Source organism: Epargyreus clarus, unplaced genomic scaffold (genome assembly GCF_041222505.1).
Source record: "Epargyreus clarus isolate Ecla_fem2 unplaced genomic scaffold, WU_Ecla_fem_2.2 ptg000024l, whole genome shotgun sequence".
Classification (NCBI taxonomy): Eukaryota; Metazoa; Arthropoda; class Insecta; order Lepidoptera; family Hesperiidae; genus Epargyreus; species Epargyreus clarus.
In genome coordinates, this window is record NW_027332231.1 from 1,061,565 (window position 1) to 1,080,435 (window position 18,871).

The 18,871-nt window shown below is 34.1% G+C and overlaps 1 protein-coding gene across 1 annotated transcript; it reads left to right on the forward strand.

Annotated features, from left to right (window-relative positions):
• The first annotated feature begins 7,533 nt into the window (after nt 1–7,533).
• LOC140752217 (uncharacterized) lies at nt 7,534–11,819 on the forward strand. The gene is made up of 2 exons (XM_073086434.1): nt 7,534–8,352; nt 8,450–11,819. Exons 1-2 carry the CDS (start codon nt 7,606–7,608, stop codon nt 8,459–8,461), a joined length of 759 nt encoding a protein of 252 aa, XP_072942535.1. The 5' UTR covers nt 7,534–7,605; the 3' UTR covers nt 8,462–11,819.
• Nucleotides 11,820–18,871: the final 7,052 nt, after the last annotated feature.

Sequence of the window (18,871 nt, forward strand, 5' to 3'; positions counted from 1 at the left end):
CAGTTTGGCGCGGACTATACATATGCTCGAAAAACATTACCCTCCGCTTGAATAAATTGAAATTATTCATCGCCTGTCGTTCACCTATTCTTTGTTTGACAAGTTAAAAGATTAAACGCATTAACGAAGTACCGAAGTAACTTCGCGTAAGATACGAAGGCCCTTTAAAAATTCTATTAGCCTGACAAAAATAGGGCCTTATAGATAAAATCGGGCGAATCTGTAGATGCCCTTAATCCCTCCATCTGAATCGGCTATAAATATTTATTGCGAGTGGCGGACGTGCCGCAAGATATAAGCGAGAGCGAAAATGATAAAAATCTACCACTTAGTACATAAAGTCTAACATTTCCCGTATGGTTAATGCTATCACAAATTCTCAAAGTAAAAAAAATCAAAGCAAGAACTTGCAAAAAACAGGCATTTAACATTTACAGAAAGACAGTGACGATAAATGTATTTTTATTTCAACAATGATCTATAGAAAGGCATAACATAATATTTACTTTAACGACACGCTGATGCACGACGCACAATTTATTAGTCACCATGCCAGTCTGTAACTGCAAAGGGGTTCCAGCTTCGATACCGGGCCAACTAATAATTATTTATATTTCTGTTCAAGGTCGAAAAATTTGTGTCGTTTGTGTTGTTTTGTAGCTCTATGATACAGCAACCACAGCAGCAGCACACAAAATATCCTAGTGTTCATTTTACCTTTTAACTCGACTGCGGAGAGTTAGTCTAATTTGTAGAAGTGACATAGGCAATATTTAAAGCACTCGTGTTTTTTTATAATAATTCTCTATTTAATCCGCGTCTGTGCCTTGTACCAAGCGCAAAGATATAAAATCTATTTGTGCTACATGTTGATTTGTCTTAAGATTGCTGCATCGCCCGCGATCGTATCGCCATAATTGCTGCGGATTTGTTAACCTGTCAGCGATAGCAGTCGATTGTTTGGCGAGCCATCTTGTCATTTTGTCGTGTCATGTGTAATTAAGTAACGGTGAGTGGTAAACAAAAGGCTAATGTTAAGATTAGTGTTAAGATCATTGGTGTAAGTGGGGTGAAATGTATGGGTATGGGTTTCGGCGTTTTGCAGTCAGGAATTCAAAATCTGTAGATTTTAAAGTTATGTGTATTCATACATCGGAGGTAGAGCTATTTATTAAGCTGTTATTTTTACATAGCTCTTAAGTGATAATATTTGCAATTATGCTGAAAAGATTTTACTTAATGGTTATTGCGTCAGTTTTCAATTGAATTCAATAGCAATTGCTAAAAGTAGCAAACGTACATATACGAAACAAGATAAATACGAAACAAGAAAAAATAATAATATTTGTTCGATGGCATTACGTCTGTGTATAGAATAACCTAGAAAATACAGAACATAAATATGGTAACATGAAATGTAGACAAGGATGAGCAGTATATCAAACATACAAAAAAAATTGAAACAGAGTCCTTGGGTTTTACAAGCTCTAAATAAATCCTTTAAAATGTCCTATACAAAAATAAGATCTATATAGGGCTGTACAGTTTTATTAACTCTATATAGATCCTTTTTAAATACTTAAATATGTAGCATGAACCTATCGTACAAGAGTGCCTTTTTATAAATCATCCTTCGGTTCAACCATAAAAAAATCATTAGTGCACCTCGCCCATAATTATCCGTCTAGACTTGACGCTGTCCATTGAGTGGAAGGTCGTTGGACCGGCAGTACACAACTATACATCATTATACATTGCTAATGTATAATTGTGAATACTGATGACAAATATGTGGGAAAATGTCAGTTGTAAAGGACAGATTTATAAGGTAAAGAGATGGTGTCTTTTAATGAGTATTTTTTATGATTCAGTACATTATTGTAAATTGAAATTGAGGCGGATGAAGGCAGGTGTCCCCTTTGAGCTATCAACCGCTTCTAGAAAAAATAATATGAAGTTCATAATTTACTACAATTCATTGAATTGAGAGTCCTATCTGAGGTCGGCTGCAAACGCATTGATAGCCATAAGGACTAAGTTGGAACGGCTTGAGTAAGCGTGTCTCTCTTACCACACCGTTCAAAACGTTTGGTAAGAACAACATACTTTTTTGGAGCATTCTAGCTAAGTCCTCAAGGGTAGTGGTGCATCTGTAGCCGATATCCGGTAGGAAGCTGCTCATCTTATGCGGTTAATTACAGATGTCCATGAACGGCTGTAGTCACTTCACATCAGGTGGACTGCATGCACGTCTGCTACTCCTATTTTATAAAAAAAACACACACAGGGAATTACTACCACACATCCAACCTAACCTTAAACCTTCGATCAACAATACCAACTTAGACTTGATCTATATATATCTATATATACTTATTCTTGATTGAAGCCTTAAACTCAACGTACTCCGTCGAGCACTCAGGTCAGCGTTGCTTCGCTTCTATGTCTATCGGTCTTAATAATAATAATTTTGGCGTCACAAAAAAATTAAAATGTAACCATAATATAAATTATATGTATAGCTATAATATAAAGAAAGATTTAACATACGTACATAGATGTAAAACAACATTCTCATATTATAGGTAACTTCGTCGTCCTAAAAAAGAAAATAAATGATCAGTAAATTTTCTACCAAGTTTTTTCAAATATTCGTAAGCATCGTTTTTCAGAACTGTACCTCAACAGAGATATGAGTGGAATATTGCTATGATATTTCTAATTTCGCATAGTCTGTAGTTGACGGCGAAAGTTCTTTTTTAGGTTTTCGTGGACAGTTGGTTTTCCATTAACTTGACACATTCAGTGCTTGAATAATTTATAACAGTGCCAGCCGCAAGCTCAACTTAGAATCATATTTAAAAACGTGGCCATTTTTAACATTAATATTGTGGCGTTTTCTTTTTAGGTCTCGAATGAAGTATCTACGACAGTTTAAAAATGAACCCTTTATTTCTAAACCCTAATTGTGGGCAATATTGAGTGATTTGAACTTTTTTGAAATGGCTGTCTGCAACATCTTTATTACCTACTGTTCGACAGCTTACGTCCCCTCTGAAGCGCGAAAGCGCGCGTCTTTAGCTACTAGCGATCACCCATCCACTTTCTGACTGCACTCGACGTTGCTTAACATTGTAAATTGGTTACTGCTCAAGTCGGGACCTATATAAAACAAAACTAGCCTATAGCCTCAAGAAGTTCCACTCTTAAGCAATATACTTAAATCTTTAGTACTTTTCAAACTTTAGTAGAATACCGATTACGCTTGCTATTAATCATTCCCCAAAATTTAGCCTGCCAAAAGTCAAAATTTGTCAATTATTGACTAGAATTGTCAAATTTTGATAGTAGGTGAAACATAGGACAGAATGTTTATTAACAAGCGTAGAACAATAGAAACTGAATACCATACAATGCCTATCACAAATGCCCGAGGAAATGTAACCAAATCCCTGAAGGATATTGTATCGGTATATCAAGCGTACAAGATAAAGGACCTGGGTCTAGAAACATGATACCAGCTTAGAAAGCCATGATGGAGAGGAGAAAGCCTTGATGGAAGTTTTGAATGGATTTAGATGTGGGTGTAGGTCGTGTAAAGTTTAACGTGTGATGAAATATCTCTTTGAAGTCAATTGTTTTTTTACCTGTGGAGGGTGATGTTATACGAGCGTTTGTAAGTCTGTATGTATGTCAGTTTTGGCACGGCTTGAAGTCCCGGCTTGACAGGTTTTAAAATATGAAGTGTCGTTGAATTCGTCTAAATTTTGGGACTGTCGTAGGCTATATTTTTAAACAGTAGGGTTTTTTTTTTGTTTTTATTATAATTCTCTAGTCAAAGAAAAAATGGAAAGTTATGTTCATTTGTTGCTTTTAATAAAAAACGCCGTTAAAACCTTAAAATAAAATATTTAAAAAAATGTAATCCGAGATGATTCCAAAGAGACGACCGGAAAAATACGCGCAAATTATTTTACTACAAGTTTTTTTGAAATTGGATATCATGTATGTATGCGTCTATGCGTATGCATGTTTTAATGCATGCGTGATTGCTAAATGTATATATGTATATATATATATATATATATATATATATATATATATATATGCATATTTGTATGACTGTTTTTGTATGAATGCGTACGGTGTTAAATGTAAAATTACTTACGAAGCATAAACTTAAATTATATTTATCTATACATTAATTATGCACTTAAAATAAAATTGCACTTATGCAAACGTTTTATAACTCTATTCCTTCCATCGTTATCATTTTCCGTAGGGCCATCGACACCGAAGAACGCTAACCTATGGTTAAGCAATTCGCGATTACCAAACCGATATTATCGCGGGCGATTAATGGTAGACCCTTTATCCAATGTCGATATGACGTTACCCACAAAAGGGCATAACCAAGACCTTTAATAATGAACAATAAACCCTTGTACCGTTCACTAAAGTCGGTTTAAGATCGATTTTGTCTCATACAGCCGGTCAGATGAGATCTGTTCGATTTTGAATTCTGTTGCATGAAATTTTGAGTGGTTTTTTGGTTATGGCTTAATAATAGGGTATGTGTACAACCAGTTATAACTCCCTGGGGAACAATAGGTAGTTCCGATGTATCTACAACGAGACAATTTAAGGAATAACCCGAATATTAAATACCTCCGTTGTGGACAGAGGACTTTATAAAATGGTCGTATTAATATTCTATAAATGATAAGATAGTTCTTTGAAATCTGGTGTTTTAGTCTTTTGGTCTAAAGTTTGAATTTTAGGCACCTTCGAATTAGTAGTAATACAGAAATAGACTCGTGATGATCTGACGCTATTCTAAGGTGATCACTGTGACTAAATTACTAGTACTATTACTATGACTAAATTTTCAATTATTAGTATTCATTTTGTTATTATAATTATCACTGTCATATAAGAATAATCTTTAAAAAAATGTATGTAACTATCTATTACAGTTCCAGAAACAGAGCCCTATAACATATTGCCTGGTGATCCCATTTACCCTTTGAGTACGGAACCCTAAAATATAAAAACATGGGTAAAATTATACAATATTTTAAAGTCTAGGTACGTAAGAATCAATATTGAAGTTTCGTCAACTTCAAGTCGACTTCATCCCTTTTAAAGTTGAACTGAGTAACTTAGTAAAATTTCAGCATAAGACTCAATTATTCAAAGTGTTGTAATATATTGCTGTAGATATCGAATTTGGATGTCTTAGGTTTAAACCTAGGCATATGTAATGTTTGTAATTATTTATTGATTTAATTTACCTTTTTTATATAATATAGGAGTAGCAGACGAGCATGCAGTCCACCTAATGATATGTGGCTACTGCCGCCCATGGACATCTGTAATCAACCCCAGATACGATTAGATATTCTTACAAGAGGTCGGCCACAGATGCGTCGCTAACCTTCAAAACGGAACACAGCAGCGCCTAGAACTGTTGTTCACGTTTCTAAAATACTACTCATTGTGAGTACGGAACCATGCCCAGCAGTGGGACAATATTGGGTTCATATAAGTTCAAAAACAATCCTTACTTCTTTAATTTATTTATATGTCAGAGAATGTAATGTTGTAATATTAAATATTTAATATGTAATATTGAAAGGTAATTTCAACAATTAAGAATAAATAAACAAACAAGTCACAAAGTCACGTTTTATTATTACGTTTTATGTTTACAATTACATTTTATCAATCATGTCCATTTATAAGATAATTAAACACACATGGCAGCAATTAATCGAGCGATTAAAGCAGGTATTTTTAATATTTTTCGCTTCATAAAGGCAGGAACTGTGTCAAGTTCTTTATTAAATTCTAATTCTTGCATCGAAAATATCGGAAGTATCCATATTTCCAGTAAAAATAACGAAAGAGTTCTCCAAAAAGAGAAGCAACGAGCCACCGATCCGCCGAGCTGTGTTTTTTACCTTTTATATACAGGTTGATTCTTTTTCACACACTCCAATAATGCGATTTCACTGTACGAACTAATTGCGTCCCAGACTTGCCTTTTTTGTGTACCTTCCAATTATTTTTATTCGTGTGCACAGGTTGATTGTATAAAAATTCGAAAGTCACGTGTCTAGCTGACGTGACTAAAAAAGACGCAAGCTTTAGTTGGAAAACTATTGTTGAAATAGACTCGAGAGAAATACGGCTAGTATTTGTTCCGATCTGAAATAGTTGAAAGGTTTGAATGGAGATATATATTTACATTTTTTTTAACTATCGTTATAAGTTAATTTTAACTTAATGTAGTATAAAACTTTATAAAATCATGCTTTAAGAAGAAAAGTTAAAATTTCTATTTTAACATAGGGTAATCATTACAGTGTATTTTACCTTTTCTTTGACATCTTGAAAAACAGAAAAAAAATTAAATTAAATTTTTAAAATTTTATTAAAATTATATCATCCTGTATATAAAACCGTCGTCACCTGGAACAGCGGGTTCTCGGAAGTGGAAGACAAAAGTCGCGACCGAACTAGCCATAGCAAGGTTTAAAGCAAACCTAGAAATATTGTAGAATTTTATCTGTGTTCACTGAACACAGTTTTATCTTTTTTAAGAAAGATCATCTTAGCTACCGTTTTGTAATGTATTTTTACTATTGGAATGAAGATGTAAAATATTTTGTAGACTAGTAATGTAAGTTTAAAGCTGCTGTAGTTATAAAATGTTCGGAGTTTGATTCCCGATTAAGCATAAATAAATAGACCCATGTACTCTTCTATCTACTAGGCAATACTACTACTACTATATTAAGTAGAATATAGTACTACTACTACTACTAACTATTATACTAGCTAGGTATAGCTGCTACGACACCAAAAACTAAAAAAATAAAAAACAAAAAAAAAAAAAAATTAGGTGGATATTTTTTTTCAAAGAATTGATGGATTACTGTTATGAACTGTATAAGTGTAACTTAGTTACCTCTGCTTAATAAAAGTATAGAAAATACTCGATACACTCACTATATTTTTTTCTCTATCAATATTTTCCTTTTCAACCATAAACCAGTCGTACAGGGGTCCAGTGGAGTGAACTAGCAAAAAATTACAAAACCATACGCCGTCATTGAGGCTCCTCTTTCAAGTGTCAACAGATATACAGTACCGAGGACCGGCACGCCAATTAAAATTTTCAATGGCCTGGCACTCTGAGTATCATACACGGATAGTCGTTATGGCTAGATGTGGTTTGTTATCACACTATTTGATATTGAATACTCTTTTTAGCGACAGTGGATCTCTGATTTGTGGTACATCCGATTCTTTGGCGTGCCGTAGAGCCCAACCTGGGCAAAAAAATTAAACAAAAATAACTATTAGCGTTGACTAAAATTTAAATTGTGATTATGTTGGAAGAATGGAACATGACAGGTAGAAGGGAGCTACGAGTGGCAACACTGAAAGGCAGCTGGTAACACTAAAACCGGACAATAGGATATAAGATGGCGGGAGTAAAAAAGGATTAGGAGTTCTGTAAGAAAGTATAATGATTAATTGAGGCCTAATAAATAAAAGAAGTAATAAAGTACAAAATTGTGTTTCAACTAATACAACATGGTGGCAGAACAGGAAAAGTTGATGAAAGTCCCTCCTCCGGGACAATTCAGTTTTGTGCCGGAAGAATGGCCAAAATACAAAAGAAGATTTCTCCGATATATAGCGTTGTCTGGCCATGCAGAATATACGGATCAGAACAAAATTGACTGTTTGCTGTACTGCATGGGGGAGAAAGCCGAAGATATAATTATTCAATTTGAGGAAAAACTTTCGTATGACAAACTTATCGAAAAATTTGACACGTTCTTTTCTCCAAAGAAGAACGTCATTTATGAACGGTACAAATTTAATGCAAGAGTTCAAAAAGAAGGGGAAAAATTTGACGAATTTATAACGGACTTACATAAAATAGCTGAGAATTGTAAGTATGGAACACTCAAAGAAGAGTTAATCAGGGACAGGATCGTTACAGGAATATACGACAAAAATGTCAGCGACAGAATGCTGTTAAAGAATGATTTAACCTTAGAAGAAGCAACTTTAATGGGAAAGCAAACAGAAATTCAAAAAGAAGAGTGCAAGGTTATGCGAGAAAAAGAAGAAGTCATAAATGTAATTAAAGAAGATACTTATAGAAAGAAAACACAGAAATGTTGGTTCTGTGGGTTACAGAGACACCCCAGGGATAAGTGTCCAGCATATAAAGTGACATGTCATAAGTGTCAAAGAGTGGGACACTTTGCCCGTTTTTGTCGAGGAAAATCAGTAAGAAATGTGGAGAAGTGTGATAAAACTGAATATGAGGTGAGTTTCTGTGAAACTAAACATAAATATTTAATTGATGTTTGTATGACACAAGGGAGCAAATCCAAAGATAAAGTGAACTTTTTAATTGATACAGGAGCAGATATAAGTGCCATATCAGAGGACTTAGCTTTGGAATGCCAGTTTTTTATAGTGAACTGTGATGATAAAGTGAAGGGGCCAGACGGCACAAGATTGCAAGTTATTGGAACTGTAAGACTAAAATTAGAATATAAAAATAATAAGTTTGAAGGTAAGGTTTATGTTATTAGAGGGTTAAAATCAGCTATTTTAGGAAGACCTGCTATTGAGGCTATGAAGGTCATTGAAATATGTGCAGTTAGTATGTATGATAATTGGACTAGTAATATTGAAAATGCTATTGAGAAAGAATTTCCAAACATATTTAATGAGTTGGGTGTTTTTAAGGATGAGTTTCATATTAAATTAATAGAGAATCCAAAACATTATGTCCATTCCTCACCTAGGAATATATCAATTCCCTTATGGCCAAAAGTTAAGGAAGAGCTTAATAAATTAGAGAGATTAGGAATAATTAGTCCAATTGAAGAGGCGACTGATTTTGTTTCACCTATTGTTGTTATATATAAAAATAATAAAGTAAGAATCTGTGGGGATTACACCGAGGTAAATAAGAATATTCTAAGACCGGTTTATCCTATTCCAAAGGTGGAAAATACATTGGCAAAGCTAAAAGGGGCTAAATATTTTTCTAAGATTGACGCTACTTCAGGGTTCCATCAAATAAAGTTAGACGAGGAATCAAAAAAGCTTACAACTATTATAACTCCATTTGGAAGATATATATATAATCGTTTACCGTTTGGACTTAATTGTGCTCCTGAATATTTCAGTATGAAGTTCTCTAATTTGTTTAAGGATCTTAAAGTGGCAATACATATGGATGATATTCTAATATTTGAGGAAAGTAGGGAAGACCATGACAGAATGCTTAAAGAAGTTTTAAAAAGATTACATGCGGAAGGGTTAACCATAAACAAGAGCAAATGTATTTTTAGAGTCAAGGAGGTTAGTTATTTAGGTCACATAATAAATGAAATAGGAATAAAAGTAGATCCGGAAAGAATTAAAGCAATAGACTCTTTCAGTGCACCTTCTAATAAGAAAGAATTATTACAGTTTCTAGGTATGGTTAATTTTGTAGGCAGATTTATTCCTAAAAAGTCTCATTTACTGGAACCTTTGTACTCACTTTTAAAAGAAGATCACATGTTTGTTTGGGAAAATGCACAAAAACTGGCATTTCAGGACATAAAAAATAAACTCAAAGAATCACCTACATTAGCACATTATGATCCATCTCTGACCATAATAGTATCAGCTGATAGTAGTTGTTATGGGTTGGGAGCAGCCTTGATGCAAGTTGATAGACAGGGTCAACGATCAATTGTTATGTATGCCAGTAGAACTCTCACAGCAGCTGAAAAACACTATGCACAGATAGAAAAAGAATGTTTAGCACTTACTTGGGCAGCTGAGAAGTTTAAAGACTATATTGTAGGTATTCAAATTATTTTGGAAACAGATCATAAACCACTCCTTCAAATATTACAAACTAAACAATTAAATGATCTGAGTCCAAGATTGTTAAGATTACGGCTTAAACTTACAAAATTTGACTACAAAGTTGTATACACACCGGGTAAAGAATTGGTAGTGGCAGATGCATTATCAAGGCAACCTATGCCGTTAACTAATGTTACTCAAAATTTGGAAGAAATAGATCTTAATTCACTCACTAATGAAACCTTATCAAGTGAAATATTAGAAAGGATAAAAGTAGAACAAAATAAGTGTAACATTTGTATCAAATTAAAGCAATTTACTGTGCAAGGTTGGCCGAGAAAAAATTGTCTAGGTTCATTCAAAGATTATTATCAGTACAGAGTTAACTTTTCTATCGAAGCTGACATTCTTTTATTTAATTCCAGAATTGTTATTCCAAATTCCATGCAAGAAGAAATTTTAGATAAAATACATAAAGGTCATTTGGGTATCTCAAAATGCAGAGAACGTGCTAAGCAATCAGTTTGGTGGTTAGGACTGTCTAAGCAAATAGAAAGTAAGGTTAAAACTTGTAGTAAATGTATTGAACTTTATCAAAATCACAAAGAGGAAATGATTATTGAATCCATACCTGATCGTCCTTGGCAGAAAGTAGGAATCAATTTGTTTAAATTTAACAATAGTTGGTACATTGTAATGATAGATTATTATTCTAGATTTCTGGAAATTTCAAAATTAAAAGACTTAACCGAAGATTCAGTAATAATTCAGTGTAAAGAAGTATTTTCCAGATATGGCATACCAGAAGTAGTTAGGTCAGACTGTGGCACGCAATTTAAAAGTAAATTTAATAATTTTGCTAATGAGTATGGGTTTAAATCTATCACCAGCAGTCCTTATTATTCACAGAGTAATGGACTGGCAGAGTCTGGGGTTAAAATAGCAAAGTCTTTATTGTCTAAAAATGAAGATATCTATTTAGCTTTGCTAGTGTATAGGAATACTCCTTTGGAAGTGGGTTATAGTCCAGCAGAATTAATGTTCAATCGTAAATTACGTGACAATTTACCTATTCTACCTAGTAAATTAAATAAGCCGGTAATAGTTGAAGACATATTGAAGAATAAACAAATTGAAAGGAAACATAAGACTGCATATTACTACAATAAGAGGCATAAAGCATCAAATTTGCCAGATTTAGACATAGAAGATAAAGTTTAGATTACAGATTTAAAATCTTATGGGACTATTGTAAAAAAATGTGATGAACCTAGATCTTATATTGTAAGTACTGACAAGGGTAACTTTAGACGGAATCGGTGGCATTTGAATAAAGCCTTTTCTCACATTTCACCAGGCAGGCCTATAAATAGTGATTACTTAGATCAATTTTGTGAGGGGACACCAACAAGTCTTTCAACCGGTGAAAATAATAGTCAGTCAGTTGTTGAAGATTATTTAGAAAAGGATAGTACTAATGATCCGGAATAGTCACAAAGGAGGTCTGAAAGGCTTGTAAGGAAACCTAAATATCTGGATGATTATTATGTATGTTACATACCAAAATATGTTTATGATTATTGATTAAATATGGTGATTAACTTAACGACTATGTTAAGAGAAAATAAATATTTGTTTAAATTTACATTAGGATAATAATATTTGTAATTTGTAATTATAATTTTGTATAACAAGACATTGTAACAAAATTGTCATAACATGTAACAAATAGTAAAACACAATTCATTAAAAGATTAAAAGAGGAGGATGTTGGAAGAATGGAACATGACAGGTAGAAGGGAGCTACGAGTGGCAACACTGAAAGGGAGCTGGTAACACTAAAACCGGACAATAGGATATAAGATGGCGGGAGTAAAAAAGGATTAGGAGTTCTGTAAGAAAGTATAATGATTAATTGAGGCCTAATAAATAAAAGAAGTAATAAAGTACAAAATTGTGTTTCAACTAATACAACAGATTACTTAATTGATAATTATTAGTTACCAATAATAATTAATATGTATTTGGTCCTATTGACAAAAACAGGTCTTTTAAGGGACAGGAAAAAAAATAACATCTATTACTGTCTTTTATTTTTATGTACATTTGAAATAAATAAAATTTATTGTTGTCTTTCATTTTAATTTACACTGAAAATAAATAATAAAAAACTGCACCCTCTTCAATCAAATAATAAATATGTTACCAGTAACGTTATTTATTCAGGTATATATTATATTAATCATATCATATCGAGAATATCAACGATAACCTTATACCAAAGAACACACTATATTTAAAAAACTTAAAGAAATAAACCATAAAAGTGATATAAATATATCATAAAATAAAACGGTGCGTGTAATAGAGACCAATTAGCCATTTATACATTTGCGTAAAACAACGCATTTTATGATAAAATAAATATTATTCTGACGTTTATGATAGCAAAGTAAATACTATTCTCTAATAAACAAAGATGATTAAAGAAATAGATACGCAGACAATAAAATGTAATGTATGTATATTTGATTTGAATAATTACTGTTCTTTTATACCAGTAATAATCATAAAATGATGTTTATTTTCGATTAACAACATAATTGACTGTGCCTCCCATTAGTATTATAGCTTCCTGCGTGCATAAAGGAGTGAAATATATGCATTTTCCTGCAATTTCTCTTTGATTAAAATATAATTGGTGTGTATTTTGAATAACAGTATTGCCAGGTTTTATAGTAGAAAATCATCATCATCATATTCTGATGGCAAAGTGTAATTGCCTGAAGTGAATAGCATAGAGTGCAACTATGCCACCGCTGTCTTGGCAGAAATCGTAGGCAGATGACCTATAACAGTTCTAAACTAGCTAAGTTGTGAGTTTGTGACATATAAGTATACTACTAGCTTTTTTGGCCCATTTCATAACTACGGTATTTTTTTTACTCGAGGGGAAACCTTCAAAAGGTTCAAAAGGTGCCGTGGGAGCGACACGGGGTTATGTGGGACTTTTACCGCACTAAAACCCTCCCGGTGGCCGTCCTCGGCGCTGCGTAGAGGACTCCAGGATCTCCAAAGGAACGCAACCGGAGTCCTCTCAGCGCACTGCCCCGTCGGGCTCCGCCCAGGTGAGTTTGTGTCACCACACCGTCTGGTGTATACGACGGATTGCGACCACACATACCGTCGTCCTTCCCGGGGTCGCTAGCCGGGCAGTTCGAGCTCCCACTCTTGCCGCCCGCAACCCCGAAAGCCCCTTTTAGTCGCCTCTCACGACAGGCAGGGGATACCGTAGCCCTATTCTGGTTCCGGAACTACAGGGATAAACTACGGTATTTACTGTTATCTCAACTTTATTTATTTATTCTGTTCGCTTTATGCCGCGCATAGTAAATGTTCGTATCTGTGCGTACTGTTCATACCTAAATAAACTCGCTCTATACTTTATTATTACTCATAGGGTTACAGAGCCCCATGGATATCTGTAATCAATTTTATTTAAGTATCTGTTGCCTAGTGATCGAAATTCAACCAAGATATTTAATTTTATGCCAAGATTATTATAGAAAATTAATAAAGATAAATTTTTATTTTAGGATGTTTTTTATTGATAAAAATATATAAAGTTTGTTCAACAAAAATTTTAAAGAACATACATAAAGTTTTAATCACACCAAGTCTATGAATATGTGGCAAGTCATGCCACTTCTAGTCGTACTGATAGCGTAGACTTTTCAGGTAAGCGCGGAGGTTGCTCGCCGGCCAAAGACCCGGGTTCGACACCCCGACAGACACCAATATAGGTTGTTTATATATTCAGCACATAGTGTAGAGAATTACAAGATTTTATTAGTTAGTCATGTTTTGTATTACTCGGATGGATGAATATTTTTGATATCAGGAAATAAGGCTTGCAATTTGCGTAATGTTTTAATTGTGGTCTTGTTCTTATGCAAGGTTGTACTAGCAAATGAACATGCAGTCCTAGTGGTAAGTGGCCACTGCCACCCACGGACTGCAACCAATTTCATTAGTATAGAAATTATTTAATAAATTATATAAAACATAAATTGACTAAAATACTATTAAGTATAATATTTTTCGCTTTAAGAGGTGTAACGCAGTTATAACGCAGTAGATAAGGATCTTACTGAAGATTACCATATGACTTTCAATTTCCTAATGACTAGTATCAAAAATTAGACATAATCGTTTATTGAACTTTGTATCTAGTAACATTATCACGTGATCCTTTGGATCTAATAGATAATAATCAAAGCGGAAGGTAATTAGATAAGAAATAATATACACTTTAGATTTTTACGATAAAAATTGTAGTACAGAGCTTGTAGCGAAACTAGCCCCGTGACTTGCGTATTTTACAACTGATGTACAAAGTTAAGCAATGTTAGGCAAGGTTAAACGTTGGATGGGTGACCATCAGTGGCTAACGGTAACACGGTAAGCTTTTAGACTCAGTTGTAAAGCGTCATTGAAAGGCTTATGGCCCGCCAAGAGTTGGTCCTTAACCTCCCTAATTGTATCGACGCAATTGAAATACTATGACACAGGCTTCCCGTGAGGAGACACCCATTTCTAGGAATCAGATCAAAGTTCTGCCAGCATTTATACGTTTTTCCCAATAAATTGCTTTTCCTAGGTAATTTCGACACTAAGCTATTACTTGAGGTTTTATATTTTAGACGCTCAAATAATAATTTTGACTGTCTTACATTTTTGACACATTTAACTAATAACAGCTAATAATTTAAAATAAGTTTTAATGACATAATTAATTAATCTACTTGTCTATACTACGAGTGTAAAAGTGCACGGAAAGTAATTTTAAAATAAAAATGGCGTCATAAGTGACGCATGTGTTAGCTACGATGCATTAAGAATCCATGTGAACAACTTTTTGCAGTTCGATTCAATGAAATCATCGTTTAAATCGATCATCTGTCTGTATATAGAAAATATACTATTGTGTTCTATGTACATCCCAATATAATACTTAACTAAATAAATATTCATCATCATCATCAACCCATTACTGTCCCCTGCTGGGCACGGTTCTCCTCTCATAATAAGAAGGATTAGGCCATAGTCTACCGCTCTGGCCAAGTGCGAATAGATAGAAATCACATGCCTTTGAAAACTTTTTTTTTAATTCTCAGGTATGTAGGTTTCCTCACGATGTTTTCTTTCACCGCTTAAGCGAGTGATGATTAACTTCTCATTCGCATCTTTGAAAAATCAGAGATGCCTGGAATTTGAACCTCGGACCCCTCGATCAAGAGGCCGCGTTTGCTAACCACAGGGGTATCACTGCAATCTCAAATAAATTAGGCAAAAAACCTGATTGCTTATAAAAATAGCCTACATTAATCCTACAAGTTGAGCTGTAGGCCATGCCAAAGAATGAGACTTACATACGTATGCTTGAATTACATTACCCTCCGCAGTTGGGTAAAAACATGATATCCACTTTAGTTACTTTTAAAGATTAAAAAAACGCCACTTATGAAATTTGAAAATTAGTTCGTAAGTTCGAATTTTTCCTTAGGGTTTCTCCCTTCTCACACATGAAACACAGTACATGAAACACGCGTTTGACATTGTTTTTAGATAAAGTTTAAAAACTTTTAACCTTTGAAAAAATAACCAACGTTTTCATATGAGTGTACGGAATCATCAAATCATTGCCAATAATAAAATTATTTAGTTATTACTACCAAGCAAAGTCGCGGCAACAGCTATTATCTATAACAAACAGAAAAAAAGAAGTATAAAAACTATTCTGCAGTCAGTGAATGTCGTAATAAATTTTTATAGAAGTTCCTTGTGTTTCAACTACTAGATTCAAGTGTACCGTGAACTTTAAAGGTCAGGCTAGACGGAAAATCAGAAGTTGAAGCCTGTTAAAAGGAACTCTTCGTAGTTTATCTGCAACGGTACTACTGTCGCTATTTCTTCATTATAACAGTGTTGTTAGTTGGTATTAGAGGTATATTTTATTACTACGTCAATAACATTCGGCCTGTCCGAAGTTCTCCGCTTTACCGTAAATTCCGTAAAATCTGATGTTTCAAAGTTGCATATTAGAAATTAATTGTCACTTGCAGTTCGAAAGTGGTAGAACCCTTTGTGGTTCGACTCCGGCGGCACCACCGCCACACCTATTTCTGCCTAATAACAGCAGTGTTAGACGCTGCTGTGTTCCGTTTTGAAGGGTATGGTAAGGGAGACATACTTTTCCGAGGCGTTCCAGCTTAGTCCTCAGGGGTAGCGGAGCCTGTGGCCGACCTCAGGTAGGAATATTTAATCCTATCTGGGGATCAGTTGGATTGCATGCTCGTCTACTACTCGTATATTATAAAGAAATATATTAAGCAAAGGAAAACATCACGAGCTAAGCTGCACGTCAAGGAGTTATATATAAAAGTACCCAATGATGCGTGAAGTCTACTAATTTGCACCTGGCCAGTGCGCTGGACTCTAAGAAGAGACTCATGCCCAGCAGTGGGACAGTGATGGTCGACGAAGATATACAATCATACACGATGATAGCAGATTGTTGCAAAGTACCTTTCATCCTAACTTTAAATGGAATTCCTATCCTTACTTCGAAAAGCTTGTAATAACTGTAAGAGTATATTTTCATTACAATACTTTTCTAATTATTTTATGTTAATAAGTGTCTATTTTATTGCTGGTGAGTAGCAATCAAGATAGATATCGGGAAACTATACAAAAAGAAAGAAGGATATTATATTATTTAGAGAATAAGATATCTAATCTTTTTTATATAAAATAGTCTTTCAGGAATAATCAGCTTACATAACCTTGTCTATCATCATCATCATCAACCCATTATTGTCCCACTGCTGGGCACGGGTCTCCTCTCAGAATGAGACGGATTAGGCCATAGTCCACCGCGCTGGCCAAGTGCATATTGGTAGACTTCACATGCCTTTGAGATTTTTTTGTATAAATCTCTCAGGTGTGCAAACTTTGCACGGCGAAGGGAAACATCGGAAACTTCACCGTTTTAGCAAGTGATAATTAATTTCTAATAATGTGCGTGTTAGAAACTAATATTTCAAATTAACTTTGAAAAATCAGGCCTAGGATTAGAACCTCGGACTCTTCGTTCGAGAGGCCGAGTTTCTTAACCATTAGGCTATCACTACTTGTCTATAATATATCTTACCTAACCATGTCTATATATCTTATAAAATGTTCTATAGTAACTATATACAGATTCAAGTTTCCTCTATCGATCCGACCAGACACAGGAACAGACAGGACAAACATAACGTCTGCACCAAGATTTATGTTGCAATATTCCCTGGGGATGCATCGTGGCTTTAAAAATGTATTAGATATAACTCAGAGTGGTCGTTGGTGCTTAGTAAAATTGTAGTAGCTATTCAGGATGATGGGAACGTAATGAAATGCCTTTTTGCAATGTTAACTATGTTTCATACATTTTGACAATAATTATAAAATTTTGAAAAGTAGGCGAAAATTGATATTGATTAATAATTACTAAAGCCTTTTATTAAAATTTCATATTTAAGTTTTTTTCTGCCAAAAACCGAAAATTACCAATTCTATAAGGCACAAATTGTCAAATTTTCTCAAAAATCTTTGGTAAACCGTTCAATAGATTGATTATTAAGAAGCGGCGCTTGTTACTTTGATTTGAAATGGCGACTCAGATGGTTTCGGGTTCGATCTTCGACCAGGCTGAAACTACGTGAATATAGATCTCAGTTTTAGGTTGGTCTTTGTGTATGTGAGCGTAGCACCCAGGACACCAGAAGTGGTATTTCTTACTACTATTATTATAAATAATAATAATCATCATCATCAACCCATTACTGTCCCACTGGTGGGCACGGTTCTTGTCTCAGAATGAGAAGAATAAGGTCATGGTCCTCTACCGTTAAAGCAACTGTTAATTAATTTCTAATACGCACATTGAAAAATAAAACATGTGTGCGTGCCTGGGATTTGAACCTCGGACCCCTCAATCAAATCAAATAGGCCGAGTTTCTTAACCACTAGGCTATCACTGCTTTTTTATTATTAATACATTTTTTATTATACGTAAGCACACATATTTTTCCTATGTTTTGTGTCATTACAAAAATATGTATATTGTTACAGAATCACACTTCCTTGGCACATAATATTTCTTCCATAGATATTTCTCGCGATTAGCACACACTTTGCATGTAAAAACGATTTACGATTATTGTTAGTATTGTATGCAAATAATATGATTTTTCTTTTGTCTTATCTGTAATAATAAAATTGGCTATGTGTTAATAAGATAAATATATATATATATATAATGATAATATATAATGATAATAAAAAGCTGGTAATAATGTTTTTACATTCTAATTATTTTTTGTTGGATTCACATAACACAGTTTATATTGGTTTGGAGTAGTTAACGAGAGTGAAGTATGTCTGATGGCAAGTGTATTTGGAAGGTGGTAGAATCTCTGGTTTGACTCTGGAGACACCCCAGCCTCTATTTCTGCCTAATAACAGTGTTAAACGTTTTTCGCTTTGAAAGGCGAAGTAAGAGGACATTAGCTGAAGGGTTTTATGTTAGTGATCACGGTTAACACATCTGTAGTCAATCTCAGGAAGGAATCTAATCTTATCTAGAGTTCAATACTGACGTCCATGGGCGGCAGTAATCGCTTACCATAAGATGGACTGTTTGCTTTTCAATAATAAAAATGTGATAATTGCCGACTATTATATATTATACCCATTACACAGATCATAATATTGCATTTGCAACCAAAAATCAGGGGTAACTATGAATCATTGATTTTGAAATTTAACTTCAGATTAACGGTTCTCCTGTTTGCTTCGTCCGTAAAAAAAGGAAAAACTTGAATGCGAATGCAGACCAAAAAAGGCAGACTATGCCTAACGAAACATT